The sequence below is a fragment of the Taudactylus pleione genome, unplaced genomic scaffold (assembly GCF_031769625.1).
Source record: "Taudactylus pleione unplaced genomic scaffold, aTauple2 ptg000473l, whole genome shotgun sequence".
NCBI lineage: Eukaryota > Metazoa > Chordata > Amphibia > Anura > Myobatrachidae > Taudactylus > Taudactylus pleione.
The window spans coordinates 3,703,195-3,719,852 of record NW_028284875.1 but is presented as its reverse complement, the minus strand read 5'-3'; the positions used below and the strand labels follow the sequence as shown (position 1 = coordinate 3,719,852).

The following is a 16,658-nucleotide window of genomic DNA, read 5'->3' as shown; positions in this document are numbered from 1 at the left end:
ATGATAATTATTAAGTTTACCATTTTTTACACTGGGGAAAAGCACCCTTGGATTGACACAGCACCCCTGGAAGACACAGCACCCCATTATGAACTGCAGCCCTAGCCCCTTGATTGACAGGACAACAGTGACACAGCAGCACCCGCAACTTTATGTACTGCAGTCCCAGCCCGATAACACTGCACCCTAGAGCATCTACAACACTGCACCCTTGAACAACAGAGAAGAACAGAACCCCTTGATTGACAGGGCAACAGTGACACAGCAACACCCCCACTTTATGTACTGCAGCCCCAGCCCAACAACACTGCACCCTTGAACAACAGAGAAGAACAGAGCCCCTTGATTGACAGGGCAACAGGGACACATCAACAGACCCACTTTATGTACTGCAGCCACAGCCCAACAATACTGCACCCTTGAACAACTACAACACTGCACCCTTGAACAACAGAGCACGTCTGTTCTGTACACTCTCCACAGTCGGAGTGAAAATGGCGCAGATCACCGGGACCTTTATAGAATCCAAAACCTGTGAGAATAAAACAGCGGGAGGATGATATTTTGCCTCGTTTTGTATTCCGAGTTAGGCGGGAAAACCCAAGCTGGACTTGGATCTTACTCGGATCCTCTATATTCGGGTGGGTCCGTTTCTCAGAGAACCAGACTTGATCATCTCTAGTTTATACTAATCAGCTCAGCTTTACTGCTTATAATCTACTAATAATATGGACTGATTCTTGCGAAACCACTCATTTGCACAATTTGATCAGTTACAGAGTGACAAATCAATGAATATCACTGTCTTTATTATCTTTTATTGGTTTATTTGCTTTCCAAGAACCTGGTCATTTATATACAGTACATATATTGAATGATGTTTTAATTGTTATGTTTTTTTGTTTTTTTACCTAAATAAATATACTCTTGAATCCTGCGCTCTCCTCTTTGTGCTATATATGTTTATTATAAAATCTTTTAGATACTGTTATGTCTTTTTATGCAAACGGTGGTGCACATGTATTCCTTTTGATTTGTTAAAGTGAATCTGCATATTTTTCCTGTGTTTCTATAGATTGAGTAGTAAATTGAGTCCTCAGTTTAATTTATTATATAGATATAGATAACAGTACTAAGTCATTGCTTGAGGACCCTTTCTGGTAGTAAACCTTCTGAGTATATTTGTCAATCTGTGGAGATCAGCGTATGAATTTAATACCTGAACACAGAAAATCAGTGTGTGTGTGTTGAATACTTGACCACAGGAGATCAGCATATGAACTGAATACTTGAACACAGGAGATCAGCATGAACTTAATACTTGAACACAGGAGAACAGCTTAACTAAATACTTGAACACAGCAGATCAGCATGTAAACTAAATATTTGAACACAGGAGATCAGCATATGAACTGAATACTTGTATACAGGAGATCAGTGTGTGAACTGAATACTTGAACACAGGGAAATGTAACACAGGAATGCACTGAGAATAGTAAAGGAATCAGTCGCTGACTTGCACTGAGAACACAGGAAAATGTAACACAGGGATGCACTGAGAATTGTCAAAGATTCATCTGAGAACTAACTAGTAAAAGTAACACAGGGAGGCAGCAGGGGAACTGAACAGCACAATAATAACACAAGAGCTGTTATGAAAAGAACTGAAGCTCAGTGAGAGAACAGAATTGACATACTGGAAGTCAGCCTGGGAGCTGATGCAAATAATACTTGAGAACAGCGAGAAGGTTGAAGCAACATACTGAGGAATTAACACGGAGAAACACTGGTGAGTATCACAGTCACTGGAACAGCAAAGTTGAACAGCAGCTTCCTATTCCTGGATGTCAGACTTAAATACACTTAGGTAGCTGGTCATTGGATCAGAGGATCAGCTGAGTGACCATAAGACTAGTCAGGTCATATGGACCAACATGGCTGCACCCATGCCCAGCACCCCGGAAACCAGGACACACACATAGAAGAAGTAGCAGACCCTGGGGAGAATATTCAGTCCCCTCTCACCTCCACTCCAAGCGACTGAACACCTAAGCCCAAGGATGCTGGCACGGAGGTGAGTAGCAGCCGATCCCAGGCCGCATCCTGACAAGGAGAAGCATGTCCACTTATTCTTTGCCAGAGTATAGACTCCCAAACCATTATCCAGTGTTCTTGTGCTCGCTCTTGACCTTGGCTTGTTTTTGACCTGATTCTGTCTCCTCCTATGACCTGATTATGTTTAATCACTGGTACCATCTTGTACATTTGGTTCTGACCCAGCTTGTCAACTACATTTGTACACCTTCATTGTACTCTGCTCCAATCCAGAGTTCACCAGCACCTGTACTAGGGAAACAAGTCTGAGAGCCATGACCTGTGTGTTGGATGCATCACCAAACCTCCTTGCGCTCAGTACTGGGTCTCCCCAATCCTGATGTACAGGTTTAGCATCCACTATCCACCCGTGAGTTTGTGACACTTTAGTCATAAAAAATTTCATTCACTGATAATGTTCATTTACTGGCTGATTCACCCTGCTAGTTTTTATTTTGATTCTGTCATTAAATGCACTTTGATTTGTCATTACTGAAATAAACTTTTCTTTATTGCATATATTGTGAGTGGTCTCTCACAAATTACTCTAATTGCAACAACTTTTGCAACTAGGACCAGTGGCATCCCTCCCCGTGGTGACAACTGATGTGGGGAGGGTTGTAGTGTGCTGGCAAAAAGGGGGTGTGGCCCCACAGGCAGGAATGTATGCCTATCCCCATTTTAGTCACTTCAGGGGTCCTGGATATGCAGATTGCCCCAGGGACCATTCTGTGTGCAGTGCCAGCTCCCTCACTGTGTCAGAAGCTGAGTACTGCACATAATCCTACAGTGCAGCACCAAGCTCCTGTCACTGAGGAGGCTTCAGCACTTTAGTGTCACTCCTCATAGGGTGATACCCGGCCAGCGGCTCATATCAACTGCACCCCTGTGTTGATGCCACTAACAGACAGATTTGTCACATGCAGGCCTGCCAAGAGCCACGCCGGGCCCTGGTAGAAAAGGGGCATGGTCTAATCGTGGGAGGTGTGGGCACGCCCCCTTAGGTTTTAATTTTTTTTTTCAGTGCCACAAAGGGGTGCTGTGTGCTGGGGAGGGGAGTGCAGTGAGCCCCCTCAGCCCAGTGCATGATCAGCTTGATAGCTTGCCCCACAGGCTTAGGAGACTGCTGTGGCTGCTTCTTAGCAGCCGTGAGCAGTCTTCCAGTGCAGCCCAGCACACAGCAGTGTGTGCTGGGCTGCTGTGATGTAAGAGGGGGGGAGCGGAGCTGGACCCGGGCCCCGGGCTCCTCCAGCAAGCCCGGGCCCGGGTAATTAGTACCTCCCCCCCTCTTGGTGCCCCATGTCACATGACCACCTTATCCATAAGCTGAGATCAAATGACAACTATTTCTTACAGTAAACTGTTATTTTCTCAAAACAGAGGTCACTAACACATTTAGATTTCATAATTTTGTAATTAAATTGAAAATCTATAAAAAATTTAAGACGCAACTTTCAACATTTTGGATTGTGAAGGGGAAATAGTTTTGTTGACTGTAGTTAGCACCGCATAATTAAATAGTTTAAAAATTCAGAAGAGCTGAACATCTAATAAGGCACACTGAGGGTAAGACCTAATATACATATGCTGTGTGTCAGTTTGGGACTGGTATTGGGCTGCGTGGCTCTCTGGGCTGGTGTGGCTGGGCTGTTTCATGGCATCGTAATGTATACTTTTTCACTTCTTTAGTTTGTTTTTTATATATGTAGCACTTTATACACTTTTAACCATCTACTTATGTAGGACTTAACACATAGGTGCTTCTTTATTATTCTTTATCCTTCACTTTAAATCTCACACTAGTGTGATGCCATGGGGCGGTTCTGCTGGGTTGGCCTGGGGGGTCCCTTGCCCTATATTTGTTCCATAGGAGTGTTAGGGACCTGCCTGATGGAGGTCACCTGGATATGGTGGGCAGGCCCATAATTATGGCCATCATTATGCTTAGAACCTCTTTGATGCAATTTAGCAGTATTATTATTAGGTTCAGCATGGTTAGAGTGTGCACCTGCATTTGTTGCGTTTTCTGCTTGCAGCACTACAAGTCTCAACAGGTAGCACCTCACATTGTGCTTAGGGTGTGCAATCTAAGGCCCATCTCCCTACGTGAGCTGAAATTTGTGTTTACTAATTTTCAGAAAGCTTCAGCTTCATCCCCCATATCCCCTACTGAGGCTTCATACCTGGACTCCTTTGGAAGTTTATTTTCTCCTTAATTTATGCCCTGAGATGCACACAAAACCCAAAAGGAGAGGGATGCCTTGAGACATATGACACATGTATATCCTCAGTTGTAACACAATTTTCTCGCTATAAATCACAGTCTGATAATTAATAAAACTGGATCTCATTAATCAGTTCTCCAGGTGCCAGTGTAATTCACAAACTTGGAATACAATAAAACTTTAAAAATGGTGTCAGCACTCTCTGCAACACAAACAACTGAATGAGAATATGTCCTTATAATATTATATATAGAAGTCTTTGTAATGTGGCAAATATTTGTGATCCTGCAGAGTGGCCTATTCAAGGCATGAAATAGTATCTGCACCTGCCACACTGCCCCCTTCCCAGGCTGTGTTTGCCCAGTGGGCCGCATACAGGTGGTGTAGGGTAATAGAACTTGGGCCAGAAGCAATTGGCTAATGAACCAATACAAGCCGCAGGCCATCATTTGCCCACCAATTTTTTTGTTAGTTGTCTGCTTTGAAATATGCTGCTAGATTAAGCTCATTTGTATTAATATATGTGAATATCAATTTTTTTCTGCAATCCTGCAACACTGTTTAAAATTTATAATTGATTTACATATCTCTGTTTTATCATTACTTACATCTCTGTACATTTACATTTCGTTGCTTACAATTTTTTTCAAATTTGAATAAAAAAATAGATGTTAAAGAAAAATATTGGGGAACAACTTGTGCAGTAATAATGTTTCAATGAGAAATTGTATTTTAAAATGTATTATGATTTTAGCATTCACCTTTCATTTATATTGTAGACTTGTTTATGCTTTTGGAACACTTTAAGAAGATCAAGACTATTAACACTTTTTTTTGCAGCTATCCATATTATTGCACATTTGATTAATATACAGCGCTATCACATGAGTCAATCAATAGAGGCCGGAAGTCTATGTAACTTACTTTCATACATTGGAAACCATTCTAATGAGAGTTACTTAAATCCAATTAGAAGCTACCACACAGTAAGTCATTTTGTGGATTTCCTACGACCACTCTGCATGACCACAGTGTGTACATATGATTCATAAGGCCTCATTTATGAATGAATGATATTCTTGTTATCACTCATCACTAATCTTAAATGGTGCTCTAACCAATCATCTCCTAACTGTAATTTTTCAAGCACATAACAGTTAGGAGCTGTTTGGTTGGAGCACCATTTAAGATTAGGAATGAGTGAATTGGTGACATCACTCAATGATAAATGAGGTCCAAAGTTTGATGATTTGCATGGGTCCATCTTTCAATTTGATGTGCTGTTTATCAGATGGGATGACATACAGTATGGCAGGTATTGGTTACATTAGCCAGGTAACCATAATTGGCATCATCGCACGATGGTTCATGTCATGTGTACATAAACATGATATATTCATACATCATATCAGGCTGTCGCTGGTTCAGTGGATCGTTGCTGTGTATACCCAGCTTATGAAAGTCATTTATTAATAAAATATATATATTTTATTTACTTACATCAACAAAATGATCTTGAGGAAAAAAAAATGATGAAATAAAATGTAAAATTATTTTCTTCTGGATATTTTCATGTATGTTTTGCATTTTCACAGACATCTTTTTTATGGGGTTTTGTGCTGTAGGCTTAATTAATATTATTTCACTCCAGCACTGCTGTATATATACTAATTAAGTCTGAAAAAAATCTAATATGAGATACAAAAAAATTGCCACTCACACTGCTGTATACTTATGTATACTTAATTTGTGATGAGTTGCCTGCATGCACAATTAAATTGAATGAACAAAAAACCCCAGCAAAACTCTAGGACCTTAAAGATAGTATATACAGTATAATAAATTGAAAATGGTCCTCCCCCTCCTGCCCAGTTCCTGTCCCTCCCCAAATCGCCTCCTCCACAACCCATCCCCTCTCGCACTGAGCACAATTGTTCTCAACAGGCTCCTCTTCAGCTGGTCTTTTTGAGCTCTCCCTTCACTGCAGTGTGAGATATTGGGGTAGAAAATCATGACAACATCAGGACAGTTTATATATATATATATATATATATATATATTTATATTATAAATAATTGGCTTCAATCCACAGCACTCAGGCATCAAGCAACTGTGGTGCCTTTGGTATGTAACCATAATGTTTAAGTAAAAAAACTCATACAAACTCGGCACCCACCTACTTATATTCCAAACTGTAATATATTTAAATTCATGGAATGTTAGTTCCAAAATATTGCAATAATTTGCTAAGGTGACCAACCACATCGCGGCCTCACCTTCTGTTCAGTCTCTACACTGACACTCAATAATATGATCATTGCTCTGCCTGACATTCCCTGAATTTAAATATATTACAGTTTGGAATATAAGTAGGTGGGTGCCAAGTTTGTATGACTTTTTTATTTAAATAGTGTGGTCTTATACCAAAGGCACCACAAATGCTTGAGTGCCGTGGATTGAAGCCAATTGTTAATATAAATATTTTGTGTTCACACTTTCTATGGCACCCCAATTTTGCCAAATTTTGCCAACTTATTCCCCAGGTGTTCCTTAACTGTGATGCTTGGGTGTCATTCTATTTGTTTAAGACAGTACCTGAACCCATGCAAGCATAATTTTGTATTTAACATCTATGTTATAGCAGGAACCAAATAAGGCAGAGCAATGCTCATATTTTTGAGTTTCAGTGTAGGGACTGACTAGAAGGGAAGATGTAACGTGGTTTGTCAGCTTAACAAATTATTGCAACATTTTGGAACTAACATTCCCTCTATATAAATATATTACAGTTTAGAATATGAGTGATACCTCTTTTCCACCAAAAACCCTGGTCCGACCTGGGTTTTCAGACATGGTTCCAACCCAGGTCAGGCCCAGGTGAGACACCGTTTACACAGCACCATTGATCTGGGTTATTCCCTAGTCAGCCCCATTCACACTGAACTTGTGAGTCATAAAAAGTGGGAGGTGACTGCTCCACAACCACCAATCAGCTCATTTTAGGCATGACCCAGGTTGGACAACCTGGGTTGCGCTGTTTACACTGCACCATTACCCAGGTCCATCCTGGGTCTGACCTGGTAGCTAACTGGGTAGGATTGCCGGGTCACTCGACCCGGGTTATTTTTCAGGGACCCTTTTACACTGAGCTGTGACCCGGGTAGACCCAGCAAAAACCCAGGTTTTTGCTCTGGTGTAAAAGGGGTATAAGTGAGTGCTGAGTTTGTATTATATATATACAAATATATATATATTATAGTATATACATTGTAACTCACTGGTTTGCTGCTCAGATGGGAGGTGGTGTCAAAGGTCTAGTCTAGACCAGAATTTCGACCATCTTTTCAAGTTGATTTACTATATATGCACATGATGAATGTTTAATCAGAGGACTGCTGAGTGCCCTCTACTTTTTGAAATTATCACCTGAGTTATAGGCTTTAAGCCAGCAAATCTAAAGTATCTCATAGCAAACAGCCAATTAACGTGATTGATCTAAAACATTAAGTCAATGATAACAAATGGCTGATTTGTCATTATGGATTACAAGTAATGCCTTGTTTTGTAGTGATTATGTTCTTCCCTTTTTTCTAGAACATTACAAAAGAAGTATTTGTCTCACTAGCTGGCATCACTGGTTTTGTCATCACCTTGGCTTTAGTCTTAATTCTAACTTCTTCTACAGAGCTCATAAGAAGGTCATTCTATGAAGTCTTCAATTATACCCATAATCTGTCAATTATTTTTTTCATTGGACTTATTATACATGGTGCAGGGTAAGCATACATTTCTGTGGCTACCATTGGTTTGATAACAATTAGGGTTAATGTCTAAACACACTTTATATATAACAACATTTAAGGGGTCACTTTCAGTCACTATCTTTCCCTGGTACCCATAAGGCTATGTGCTACTGTATTGAAAGTGGCAAAAATTCCGTAGAATGATGAACCTCCCTAGAATAACTATCCTGAGGATCATGACCTGCAGGTTCCCTATAACAACATCCATTACTGTAGACACAAATTGGGTTATCCAGTAAAAATAATGAGATGCATTGTGGTTTCACATCTGGCTATACCATGATAAACTAAAGAGTAATTGTTCTTTAATATCATACTTTGGTCCTCATTTATCAATAATTGATATTCTTGTTATCACTCGTTTCTCATCTTAAATGATGCTCAAACTAATCAGCTCCTAACTGTCATTTTTTTTAAACACATGACAGTTAGAAGCTGATTGGTTGGAGCACCATTTAAAATGAGTAACAAATGATTACAAGAATATCACTCTGTATTTTTTTGTTAAAATACAATCTTTATATAAATCAAGTTAATCTTTGAAGCCCTTTTTACATAATATAAATAGGATCTTAAGTTCCAAAATGATTTAATGATAGTTTCTGTAATAAAGTGAAATAAGAAACAAACAAATAAAGCATAAAAATGTACAACACAGATTTAGCAATATAGGACTGGCATCTGACTTCTGACTGCCTGTAGTAGTATGGAAAGTATAGGGAGCAAGTCTACAAAGGCTGTTATACTGTACACTGCATTACATATTTTCTGAACATCTCAGAAATCAATAAATCTGCAAAGAAATGATAGATCAAGATCACATATGAGTTATGGACACAGGTAGCAGTCGACAAAGTATTTGATACTTTCAGGCTAACTTAAATATCAACTGTAGCTTCCCACTGAACTGAACATGTTCCCACTCATAGGGCCTGACACAGAGATTAATACAGTTGAGAGACCGGATGATAGGTAGAGATAGGTAGGTTACTGTGCATGTGAGAAAAACAGAGTGCGATGGTGTACATATTTGCATACAACATCGCTGTTACCTGAAATGGCTTCTGTGATGCATGGGCAGTTCAGGATAGAGACTTGGTGGTGCCCTTAAGTCTTTGCAAAAAGCGGATGTGTCATGGGTGTGTTTTAGCATGCGGCTGCGATCCAGTTTGCAAAACTGCAGCCACAATGGCCATATCTAAAGAAAGATTGTGCCAGGCAGGGGCAGCGTGAGGAGTCAATGTCACGACCGATAGTGCATCGATGGGGAGAAATCAGATCCACCCTCACGCTTGGGCATTGCTCACATATGCAAAGTGGGTGTCACAGGGCTGCAAAGTCCATTGCGCGGTAGCGCACAAGGAGATTGCTTAAACTCCCATTTGTATATTTTTATACTTGAGAATCCAAGAGAAATTGCAGCTGCACGTGATCTATGTGCACCTCTGAATCTGACTCATAGGGCCAAATGTAATAGGGTGAGAGTTTAGAAAATGTGAGAGTTTAGCAGTAAACTCTCACATTGGTTGAGTTTTATCTTCAAAATGGGAAAACATCTGAATGAGATTTTAAATCGTGAGAGTTTTTTAAGTCTAAAAAAACATGCAAGTTCACTCTGTTACTGTGTTTTTGGACTCTATTACATTGGCAAAGTTTAAAAAGTGTCAGAAACTCTCACTTTTCTAATCTCTCACCCTATTACATTTGGCCCCTAGTCTCATAGATGCCAACAGAAAAGGTATAGAACAAAATCTTGTAAAATGAAGTTGCCACACAATAAATTTTGATTTAGCACTGTTATTTGTCAATTTTCATAACTGGAGTCTGAAGTCCATATTGATTTTCCAGACAGGTAGTTCGTGGCCAGACACCGCAAAGCATGTTATTACATAATCTTTCATATTGTAAAGACCATTATTATGAGTGGGGAGATATTGCACAATGTCCTTTACCACAGTTTTCTGGCAGCAAACCAGCGGTAAGAATCATTTTTGTTTTCTAACTATATACAGAAATAGGCGCTATGGTGCAGGCTGTAAAAGAAACTAGTACAAATACTGTATTCCAGTAAAATGTAACATAATGAAGATTGCATATGTAAAAGCTTACAATTTGATGTAAAAGAAACAAATTAACATGTGCAAGAATTTATTTGTATATTGGGCCTGATCAAGGTTGGATCGCAACTATGATCGCCACTGCGATCACGCACGTAGTCTCACTGCGAAGGTATGCTAAACCACTGCGATTGTTATGCCATCACAGCATAACCTAAGGAAGCCAACCTTACCTTAAACCCATCCGTAATACTTTGCAAGACTGCGAAAACATCAGTAACGTCATGTACAATCGGAGCCTCAGGGACACTTACACATGGTCATGCCTTACTCAGAAATTGCTAACCTTCCAGTACGTAATAAGAGCTCAAGCTGTATATGCTATAACAGTGGATAATTTATGCACGCCCATGCAATGGCATTCGAACTCACTATCACGCCTGCATTTTGCAGGCCCCCCCGTCACCGCCCACAAATGGTACTTCCTGTCAATCACTTTGTGATGGGTCTGTGTAGTCTCTGTGATCACATACCCGATCACAGTGACTGGCAACAATCAGCTGATAGCGTGCATAATCGCAGTTGTGATCCAACCTGAGTCAGGCCCATAGTTCAATGTGACATGATTTAAGTTTATAAATTATACTTTTTTACATGGTTATTTTCATGGACTATTTAATATGTAGTGGAAATAAAATGCATTTCAAGATAAGAAACACAAGTTGGTATCTAATTTGGTGATGTGAGTTTCCAGTCCATGCCTGGACAACCTGTGGCTTTCTAGGTGCTGTGTAGCTACAAGCTCCAGTAAAAGTACAAGCCCCAGCATGCTCTGCCAGTTTATACTTATCAGTGAATTCTGTGGCTTGTAGTTTCACAACACCTGGAGAGTCACAGGTTGTCCAGGCACAGGGGTAGCCAACCTTGGTCTTCGAGAGCTATTAACAGTTCACATTTTCCAGACCACCTAGGTATATTCATTACTCACTAATACATTTGAAAAGATTGTGATTATGTGAGGAGACCTGAAAAACATGTTGGTAGCTCTTGAGGATCAGGGTGGCTACCCCTGCACTAGACAATATCTTTTCATCTAATGTCAAAAACTTTGATCACATGAGAGCAATAGAATGTCATTGTGGCATACCAAACATAGAAAATAGGCAATAATTTTATTGGATATATAAAAACATAAAAGTGAAACATACTTACAGGTCTCCATTTATAATAGACGTTTACAAAAATTGCAAAAGGCAAAATGAACTTGACAACGCTCAGTTAAATACACCAGTATTGGTCAGTCTAACATCAGAGTTAGACAGGATTACATGATTTTTCAGATGTAAAAACAGTCATTCATCACAATCCTGGTATTTGATGTTTGAAGAGTGAATGTAAGTGATTTGTTTTGCATGATGTTTGATCAGAACCAAATTAAGAAGCAAGCCCAGGAGTGCTTTCGGCACAAACAGATTCGAAAGCATTCCCACTGACATCACTTGTCCCAGATGGTAGGCGTTCCCATGGGACAGCACGCCCCCTTTGGTATGAGACACGGAGCGATGGCACATGACAGAGCCAGCTCCGTTGTGCACATGCGCACTGGGCCAAAATCGACAAGCTTGCGAGCGGGTCTGAATCAGGCCCACAGTTGTGTGATGTTTTTCTGCAAGTGCATCCTTATTGAGTTTGTACACAGTAGCAGTTGTGATTTCAGACACACATGGATAATTACATTGAAAATGTATCGAGCATTCCTGGGCGGTGACTGGGAGGTCATTATTTAGAAGCATGGAGATGGTCTGTCTTATGGGTGTGTTACGGGAGTGTTGTAGGCATTTTCCTAAAACATAGATGCTTAATTGCTCACATAGGAGACCATACTCTGATGGAAAATTGCCACCTGTCATAGGGCTGATGCAAGATTCGATATTATGGCATCTAAGGATGCTGAAAGTGGGTGACTGTCCATTCAGACACACAGATGTACACCAAGAAATGGCTTTGTAGCCACATTTGCACAAAGTTGCAGATGTGAGATCACCATTGTGGCAGCATCAGACTCAGAATCAGGCTATTAATGTGCAGGGGAGGTAACAGGATCTAGGTCAGCTCCACTAAACTGTATTGGACATTTTTTACCCTTGGACATAGTGATTGCCTTGAAGGCCAAACTAAAACCATATAATGTAGCTAAATACACAAGCAAACCATGCTGTATGTGATTTATACTGTAATAAAGAAACCAGCGCTAATAAAACATTTTTTGGATGTCATATATGTATTTTGCATATTATCATTAGACAGAATTTACTGATTTCATTGTCAAAACATTTTGGCTGTTGACCAGTGAAATCACCCAGCTATGTGCAAGGATTTGTAAAATATCAGCCTAATAACTTCTTAATCATTTTGTATTTATGTCCCTCATCACACTTCATGAACTTCTCATACTGGGTGGGATGTACTAAAGGCTGAAATGTGGTCAGAACACCGAAAACCCCTGTTTTCACAGTTTTGGCAGCATTTCCATATGTACCAAGCTACGGAATGCAATACATTCTAGAGCTTGTACCAGGTGGGTAACATCATCATTAGATGGCGTTACCCAAGAGAAGCCTATGGGCTTCTTTTTGCACTTCACCCAAAGAGGGAACCAATCGGATCTCTCCCAGGATCCCCCAAGAGCACGCATCACATGCGCAGAAGGATGCCAGAGGGACTTCTGGGTCATAAACCCAGAAGTCCCTCAATTGCAAAGGACAGCTCTTATTGGGAGAGCTGTCCTCTGTGATCTTAATTGTATTTCTAGATACATATTGGCGATATTATCACTGGTAAGTACCTGATAAGAGGCAGAATGTACCACAACGTGGATGTGATGCTTAGTATATCCTGTCCACTCTCTGTACACAGATAATTAACTTTTATTCTTATGAATGTTGACATTTGAATCTGATAAATGATGATGTCCTTTCTAATTCTAATGTTTGACCTTGATAAATGACAATGTCACAAAATGAATGCATTATTTGCATACTGTTACTATGGGTTTTTTGTGTAGTGTCTTTTGGTTTGTTTTTATGTGATCAATACTCAATTCATCTTCATGCAATAATTTGACTCGCAGAATCAACCTTAATCTTTTTACATTTATACTTTCTGCTAATGTATCTTTACAGACTTGGAAATGGGTTGTTTGTCCTTTGGTGTTATATGCTTGTGAAAGGGTAATTCGTTTTTGGAGATCTAAACAGCAAGTTGTCATCACAAAGGTAACTAGTCATCCATCCATCCATCCATCCATCCATCTCTCCATCCATCCATTGTTTGTTATTCTTTTTGTTTAGGTTGTTTCTCATTCATCTGAAGTTCTAGAAATTCAAATGAAGAAACGTGATTTCACAATGGAGCCAGGCCAGTATATTTTTCTTCAATGTCCTGCTGTATCACACCTAGAGTGGCATCCATTTACACTAACTTCAGCTCCAGAAGATCCATTTTTTAGTGTGCATGTGAGGGCTGTTGGAGACTGGACAAAAGGACTCCTTGAAGAATGTGGGGCAAACAAAAATCTGTGTTTGGAGTCATGGAAATTGCCAAGGTTTGATGCTTTTCTCACAATTCCTGATTAAACTAACTCAGTAGTATGTGGGATATAGTGATATGTTTGTATTTTACTGTGGAGAGTGTGTTATACTGTGCAATGCATGTGTTAGTTGTCCTTGCATTGATTCAATCTGTATTCACCTTTTACACTGATACCAAAATTATTTTCCTGCAGTTAAACATTATGGCAACCTTCTAATCACTAATTATATCACCAGTAACCACTTTGTAAAGATCATATTGCTAACCCAATCCTTGCCTTACTCATATTGATACCCTCCTATCTACTAATTCTGTTGCATTCTCCTACTTACAAATACAGATCCCTTTTACATTCTTCTATTGCATATTCCTTTGCACTAACCCAATGGCCAACCTCATTTTCTTTGATCTCACTTTCAACCTCCTTTATGTTAATCCCAATACCATTTTAGCATCCATCCAGAGGGGTGTCCAAATGTTTGTATGAGGAAGTTAACAAGTACTGTGGTAGTATTTGTACTAAAGAATGGGGTAGTACTCCAAATACATATATAATATATTGCAATAAGGTTAGGGTAGTGGGTCCCTCTCCTGGGGTAGATGGACACCACCTTACACACAGCAGCCAGGAAACAGCACTCCAGTCGTGGATTTTCATGCAAGCAGGACGGTGCCAGTTTTTATTGTGCAATTTCAACAATCAAATAAACAAAACATAAAATAAACCTTGCCCGGCTGGGCAGTAACTAGACAGCAAGTTCCCTATCTAACAGAACACTAAACAAAATCCCCGTCCACAGTACCTTCTGGTTTACAGCCAACAGTGTTTCAGACCAAGCTAACCTGCGGCCTGCTCTCACATGTATGAGACCCTCAGCTACAACTGAACACAGTTTAAATCAACCAGTTCCAGGTGTAAGCCCTAATGAGCCTGCTACCAGGCTGAAAGGCCCAAAACTTGGAATGGCCTGTGGATGGAGCCCTCCCTCTCCTCACATCCACCCCCCCAGGACCCAAACCGGCTTTTCCAAAAGCCAATACTCTGGCCTGATTACAAAACAGACTTCTCCTGGGGTCTTTTAGAACACATAGGCCAAAAACCTAGGGCAAACGTACCTGCCATTGACCACTTTACCAGTGCTTCTATCACAATATGTATATATATATATATATATATATATATATATATATATATACATACATATACATACAGTATTTGTAGCTGTTGTCACAGATAATCAGCAGCAGTTTCATGCAACAGCAGTATCCATTTTTCTTCTTCAATATTTGTACAATATCCAAACAACCTATTTCATTTGTGTTTGAAAATCATACTCGGGAGAAAACTCCAGGTGAAGCATTGTAGCCTAGAGAGCTTCTGTAATGCAGTGAAAAAGATCTATGATATGGACAAGCCCAACGCATGCATGACATACTTGCCTACTTTTGAAAAAGAGTTTCAGGATGATTGTGAAAGCAACAATATGAGTGTGTGTTAAAGTGGACGTGTTTTGCTACATCTGATGGGGGTCTCATAAAATTTACTTACATCAAAATGTAAATGAGTCCCAAAGCAGTTGATGAAAACACAATGATATTTTTTAGGACTTGCTCATGTATTGTGTTTTACAAGTGGTTCTATGTAAGAGACCATTGTGCCTTATAATGCAGGGAAATTACACTAATAATCTCATTTGAATGTATAGACTCTTCAGGGAGTCAGGGATTTAGCTACTATTTCAGGGAGTGTCCATGACAATCAGGGATAGTTGGTAAGTATGATGCATGATTGACATGTCGTCTGCAGCAAGGGGAAGCAGTGATCCGGTGGATAAAGTATTTGGCAAATGCTTATTCATGTGTGGCTTTCCATTCCGAAGTCAGCATGCAAAAATATTTTCTCATAGAGAAAGTTTGTCTCCCAGCTGAAGCACCTGAAGACTGCGCATTAAAATTTACTGTGTGATTTACAATTTTTTACACCATGGTCTATAAATTATATTTTTTGGATTACAATTTCTGGATTATAACATCTGCAGACAATATTTTTTTAATAACAGTCTCTGAGGGAAATAATTTCTTTGTACTCCCTGCAGATTACATACTTCTATTGCTTTAGGGATTATTTATTGAGAATTATAGGCATTGAACCTTGAACTGTTGGATGCAAAAACCCAATTTCATTTGTAGATACTTTTGAGTTTTTCATTTATTTACAACATTTTTGATTAGTACGCTCATAATGTTAGAGGCAATTATATAAAAAATAGTGTGGTAAAAAAATCTATATGTACTACAGTACAGTATATACTTTGTCAGCACAAATGAAGACTAGCTACTTAAAAGGCATAAAATGGGCAAAATAAATCCTGTATATAGCCAAAACTGATATAATTCTCATGAAGAGAAGGACAAAACAACTGACAGCCAAATAGGGCATTTATGCAGTGTGACACAGTATCTACTGTAGGATATGAAACCTGCTAACATAAAGCATACATTCTGCTATTATTGCTGTCCCCTTTGGAAGGGGACAGCCAGGTGAGAAGAGCAGGGGAGTATGGTGCCATGATCACATCATCTTGACCTCATCCCTCATAATACACGGCATTGTGAAGCAGGAGGTGGGCCACAATGAAGTAATTCAACATGAAGATCCTAACCAAGTCTCTGGACCATCACATTCACTCAATAAGTGGGTAGCATGTAAGAGGCGCGACTGTTATCCCAAGCGTCAGGGAGAACAACTCAAAAATTGTGAGTGTCCTGGACATTCCAGGAGAGTAGGCAAATATGACTAAAAGGCAACTTTTTAATTTGAAATTAAAGTAGGTGTAGGTATTTGTCCTAATGTGGCAAACCCTCTTTGGTGCTGATTAAGATGCACT

At 39.7% G+C, this 16,658-nt stretch overlaps 1 protein-coding gene across 2 annotated transcripts in view; it reads left to right on the top strand.

Moving 5' to 3' along the window:
- The window catches only part of NOX3 (NADPH oxidase 3), a 113,137-nt gene that overhangs the window by 49,648 nt on the left and 46,831 nt on the right, over nt 1-16,658 (top strand). The window contains exons 3-8 of one of the 2 annotated variants that reach the window (XM_088448942.1): nt 5,160-5,309; nt 6,690-6,707; nt 7,930-8,095; nt 9,971-10,100; nt 13,362-13,454; nt 13,530-13,783. In XM_088448942.1, the coding sequence (XP_088305068.1) occupies nt 5,160-5,309; nt 6,690-6,707; nt 7,930-8,095; nt 9,971-10,100; nt 13,362-13,454; nt 13,530-13,783 (811 nt within the window). Of the gene's footprint in view, nt 1-5,159; nt 5,310-6,689; nt 6,708-7,913; nt 8,096-9,970; nt 10,101-13,361; nt 13,455-13,529; nt 13,784-16,658 lie in introns of both variants that reach the window. The other variant, XM_088448941.1, reaches the window with a different exon arrangement.